The following is a 6,000-nucleotide window of genomic DNA, read 5'->3' as shown; positions in this document are numbered from 1 at the left end:
AACTTCAGTCAGGCTTGACAATCTGTCCAATTATCATCAACATATCACCTGCAGCACCAGGGATCTCAACACACTCAACTAATGCTATATTACAATTACGAATGCCTACCATTCCATCTCTCGACTGCATTTCAGGAAATCTGATCACCTGGCTGTCCTCCTCCTACCTGCATACAAGCAGAGGCTTAAGATCAGGCTCCAGAAGTAAGGACATCACATAGGTGGTATCAGGAGGCAGAGAGGCAGCTATGGAATTGCTGCAAACCGGTGGACTGGGCGGTGATCTGACGAATACACCACAGTTGTCACGGATTGTACTAATAGAGTCGTAGACGAATGTGCCTCCACAAAGTAATTCAGAGTCTTCCCTAACCAGGAGCCCTGGATGAACCTTAAGACCCACAATCTGCTGAGAGCCTGATCAGAGGCATTCAGGTCAAACAAGCAAGTAAAATACAAGTGGTCCATGTACAATCTCCGGAAACCATCTCATGGACCAAACTTATAACATTGAAGGATGCTCAACACTTGTGGCAGGGCTTGAGTGCTATCACCTTTTACCAAGTGAAAACAAATTATATAGGTTAGAGAAAGATTTCACTCCCAAATGAGTTCAACGCCTTTTATGCTCACGTTGACTGTCATAGAGGCACCTTCACAAACTCCCACAACCCCCGATAACTCTGTGATTTCAGTTTCTGGGGTGGACATGAGAACATCCTTCAGGTGGGTGAACACACACAAAGCAAATAGCCAAGATAGGGTACCTGGCCAAGTACTAAAGATATCTGGCTAGAATGCCTACCAATATCTTTAACCTCTTGCTTCAGCAGTCTGAGGTACCCACCAGCTTCAATTATACCGGAGCATGAAAAGAAATTGGTAATCTGGCTCAATGACGATTGTCCAGTAGCACTTACATCCACTGTGATGAAGTACTTTGAGAGGTTGGTGATGAAACTTATCAACTGCCTGAAATGCAAGTAGGATCTGCTCCAATTTGCCTACCGCCACAACAAGTCAACAGCAGATGCCATTTCATTGGCTCTTCATTCAACATTGGAACATCTGGGCAGTGAAGATGCCTACATCAGGATGCTCTTCATTGACTACAGTTTGACATTCAATACTATCATTCTCTCAAAACTAATCAATAAGCTTCAAGACCCAAGTCTCAATACCTCTTTGTGCAATTGGATCCTCGACTTCCTCAGTTGCAGTCTTCAGTCAGTTCAGATTGACAAAAACGTCTCCTCCACAATCCCCATCACCACAGGGTGCACTACAAAGCTGTGTGCTTAGCCCCTGCTCTACTCATTTTACACATATGACTGTATCTAAGCATAACTCCAATACCATATTTAAGTTTGCTACTGATTCCACTGTCACAGGCCAAATCAAGGTGGTGATGAATCAGCATGTAGAATAGTGATTGAAAATCTGGCTGTATGGTGCAGCCACAACAACTTCTTACTCAATGTCAGCAAGACCAAGTATTATTGACTTCAGGACAAGGAAACCAAAAGCCCACGTGCCCGTCCTCGGGGGAGGGGTGGGGGTGGAAATCAGAGATGGAAAGGGTCAGCAACTTTAAATCTTCAGCACCATAATCTCAGAGGATATGTCCTGGGTCTTCCGTGCAAATGCCATTATAAAGAAACCCTGTTAGCACCTCTATTACATGTATGCGTGGATTCTGTATGCCATCTAAACCTTTGACAAACTTCTACAGATGAGCGGTGAAGAGTATACTGACTGGTTGCATCACAGCCTCGTATGGAAACATTAATGCCCTTGAACAGAAAGGCCTACAGGAAGTACTGTAGTAGATGCAAACAGTCCATTATAGGTAAATCTTGCCCCACTATTGAGCACATCTACATGGAGCACTGTCATAGGAAGGCCGAGTCCATCATGAAGGACCCCACCATGCAGGCCATGCCCTCTTGTTGGTGCTGCCATTAGAAAAGAGGTACAGGAGCCTCAGGATCCACACCACCAGGTTCACTCACCCTTTTCCTGAACTGTTCCCACAAATTACGGACTCATTTTCAAGGACCCTTCATCTCATGCTCTCGATACTTATTACTTATTTATTTATTATTATTATTTCTTTTTTCCTCTTTTTTTATTTGCACAGCTTGTTGTCTTTTGCATATTGGTTGTTTGTCCCTCCTGTTTTGTGTGATCTTTCATTAATTCTACTGTGTTTCTTGTATTTATTGTGAGTGCCCACAAGAACATAAAGCTCAGGGTTATATATGGTGACATACTGCATATGTCACTTTGATAATAAATTTATTTTCAATTTTGAACGTTGCAAACAATGAAATTGAGGTAATTTACAAAATTCCACTGGTAGGTACAGTAATCTTTTTAATTGCAGAATGATGCCTTCTCTCCATCACTCAGTGTAAAACTTGCTGCAAAGTGAAACTATGCACTGAGAAGGTGAGGGTGGAAACACAACATTCAAACAGCACCAAGGAGCAGAAGCAGAACAATGTGCCCTGATCAAGTTAGGTGAGAATGAACCTACTGGAGGGAAAATAAAATAGATTATGCTTTGGACAAATAGAAATACATGATCACAAATGTATGTACATGGTGGTAGTTGAACTTATTCTTATGAGAGAATACCTTTTTATCCTTTGAAACAGAGCAGCCCCCTCCATAACTTGACCAAGCTCTCAGCCACAAAACACACCCACCAGCTTTTGCCAGTCTGCTGACATTAACAGACTTGGGATATTTGGCCAAGTCACCAAGATTTAAGATTAGACATGAAGATTCTTGGTGTAATTCTTAAGACATCTGAAAAGGACTTAATAGATCAGGATTAAACAAATTTTTGCCACGATTGCAAAGTGATTGAGGTACAGGGATTGGACAGAGAAATGGCACATATAATTAACTAGATATGTATTAATTTAGAATTGTTTTGTCCAATTATCTAGATAATCTAATCCTCGCAATTAATCACTGTAATGTCTTTTTATGTGTTATTTCTAGTGTAGCTAATTACAGAGGTATTTGAAAGCACCAGAGGCTAACCAGCTCTCCACATGTACAGTATCTTCCCAAAGAATTCCTTGCAGCATCAAGTTGCTCCAGATTACAATCAGAATCACTGCGAGATATCATACAACCCAAGAAATAACATGAGTACCCTTTGGTTCTTCCGTGAGAGACTCTTCAACAGATGTGAAGATAAATTCAGGTCTGTTACTCCATAGTTTATAACATTTCCTGATGATTTGAGTAAATCTTCTGATATAATTAAATTCAGCCTGGTCTGAATACAAAATCCTGGAGTAAACTAAGAGCGACGGACCCCTCTCTGCAGATGGCGCACGTGTGACCGTACCCTCTGATAGGATTTCACTGGCCGAGGAGGACCACCTGGAAAAAGCAGCAAAGGGATTTCCTGGTTTAGATTTCAGATCTGTGGTTACAGCTCCACCATTACCACCTGACCTATGGACAACCGTGATGAGAGGTCAGTGGGACGGATGCAGATGAACACACCAACTGCTGCAAGGCTGCAGGCATCTTCTGCCACGTGGGAACAGAACACTTTCACATGCCTTCCCTGCTCACACACATGCCTCCCCCACCTTGCCACTAAGTTGTAACGATCTGGGGCTGGGTTGAGCTGAGCAGACTCAAACGGTCACTCAATGAGTCAAGAGGCCGTCTTACACCCATTCCTCTTGCACCTGCTCACTCTCCTGTCGGTGCAGTTTCCGTGACACTCTCACACACACTGTTTATGTTCACTTCTGGCTGATGAACAGTTCTCAAGATTGGAACCAACTCATTTCCTGGGACTGACTGAGTCTGTTGAAACAAAAGCCATGTCATCTGGATGAAGTAATACTGGGCAATGGGGAAATGGCCGGAGATTTGAACAACTATTTTGCGCTGGTTTTCACAGTAGGGAACATGACTAACATGGCAAAGAGAGATGTTATGGATGCAATGGGAGGTCAGGTCCTTGATACAATATTATTATCACTAAAGAGTTAGTACTGAGCAAACTACTGGGCCAAAAGATAAACAGTCTCTTGATCCTGATGGAATGCATCCCAGAAAAGGTGGAAATTACAGCAGAGCAATTTGTGAAGATTTATCAAAATTCTCTGGACTCTGGGCAAGTCACAGTGGATTGGAAGACAGCGAATGTCACACGACTGTTTAAAAAAGAATGCAGGCAAATAGCAGGTAACTATAGGCCAGTTAGCTTAACATCTGCAGTTTGGAAATGCTTGAAGCTAGCATTGAGGAAGAAATAATGATACACCTGGATAGCAATGGTTCCATCAAGCAGATATAGTGTGGGGTCAAGAAGGGCAGATCCGGTTTGACATACTTACTAGAGTTCTTTGAGGATATAACATAGATAGACGGGGTCAGGAAGAAGGTGTGTATTTGGATTTCCAGGCTGTATTCAATAACGTGCCACATAAAAGACCTATCCATAAAATATTGATGCATGGAGTTGATGGTAATGCATTTTGTTTCATCAGCAAACTTACGTGTACTACACTCGGTCCTCTCTTCCATATTGTTAAGGTTTGTGGACAATTGTGGACCCAGCACTGACCGCTGCAGCACTCTGTTCACCACTTATTGCTAACTGGAGAAACACCTATTTACTCCAAATCATTGCCTTCTATTGGTTAACCAATCCTCTTTCCATATTAATATATTACTACCAACCCCATGTATTGTTATCTTATGGATATGTCTTTTATGCAGCACGTTATCAAACACCTTCTGGAAATTCAATGACAACATAAGAAACCACATTTATTTGTAAAAAAACACAAAATGCTGGCAGAACTCAGCAGACCAGACAGCATATATGGGAGGAGGTAGTGATGACGTTTCGGGCCGAAACATCATCACTACCTCCTCCCATAGATGCTGTCTGGCCTGCTGAGTTCTGCCAGCATTTTGTGTTTTTATTTATTTCCAGCATCTGCAGATTCAACTCGTGAAACCACATTTATTTGTCTTGGTTTCCTAATATCTGGCCAGTATTGCATAGAACAGTAGAGCACAGTACAGGCCCTTTGGGCCATGATGTTGTGTTAACTCTACGCTAAGATCAATCTAGCCCTTCCTTCCAAGTAATCTCCGCTCTTCTCTCATCCATATGCCTAAGAGTCCTTTAAATGTCCCTAACACATCTATCTCTACTACCACCCCTGGCAGGGTGTTCCATGCATTCACTGTTCTCTGTGTAAAAAAAAAACTACCTATACTTTCCTTTGATCACCTGAAAATTATGCCTGCATATGAGCCATTCCCACTCTGGGAAAAAAGTCATCTAATACACCTCTATTAAGTTACCAAACAATCCCTTGCTCCAAGGAAAAAAGGCCTAGTTCGCTCAACCTATCCACGTAAGATATGCTCTCCAATCCAGGCAGCATTGTGATAAATCTCCTTTGCACCTTCTGCAAAGCTTCGACATCCTTCCCACAATGAGACAACCATCACTGAACACAATATTCCAGGTATGATCTAACCAGAGTTTTATAGAGCTGCAACATTACCTTGTGGCTCTTGAACTCAATTTCCCAACTAACAAAGGGAATATTACCAGGCACCTACTTAACCCTATCAACTTGCACAGATAGGTTGAAGCCCGAGATTGCTCTGTTCCTCCACACTGCTGAGATCCTGCCATTAACCCAGTATTCTGCCTTCAAATTTGACCTTCGATCTGAATCACATTCCATTTTTCCAGGTTGAACTCAAACCATACTTCGGTTCCTCTCTATAAACCTGTTCATTATTATCTCAAAGAATGCTAATGTACAGTGGATCCTGGTTAATTGGGACACATCAGGACAAATACATTTTGACCCAACTAAACAGCTGCCCCAATTAGCTTAAGTTTTATGGAAATATTTAAAAAGGTATAAAAAAGTCAAACCACCATTTAACTGAGTAACAAATTATGTATTTAACATACGAGAACACTACCTA

At 42.0% G+C, this 6,000-nt stretch overlaps 1 protein-coding gene across 1 annotated transcript in view; it reads right to left on the bottom strand.

The window, feature by feature from the left end:
* Window positions 1–1,828: 1,828 nt before the first annotated feature.
* LOC140725651 (uncharacterized) overlaps window positions 1,829–6,000 on the bottom strand; it is a 431,629-nt gene continuing 427,457 nt past the window's right edge. The window contains exon 38 of the mRNA XM_073041401.1: window positions 1,829–3,402. Coding sequence (XP_072897502.1) covers window positions 3,320–3,402 — 83 coding nt within the window. The 3' untranslated portion in view covers window positions 1,829–3,319. The remainder of the gene's footprint in view (window positions 3,403–6,000) is intronic.

Source organism: Hemitrygon akajei, chromosome 3, assembly GCF_048418815.1.
Source record: "Hemitrygon akajei chromosome 3, sHemAka1.3, whole genome shotgun sequence".
Taxonomy (NCBI): domain Eukaryota; kingdom Metazoa; phylum Chordata; class Chondrichthyes; order Myliobatiformes; family Dasyatidae; genus Hemitrygon; species Hemitrygon akajei.
This window is presented reverse-complemented; position numbering and strand designations above follow the sequence as displayed.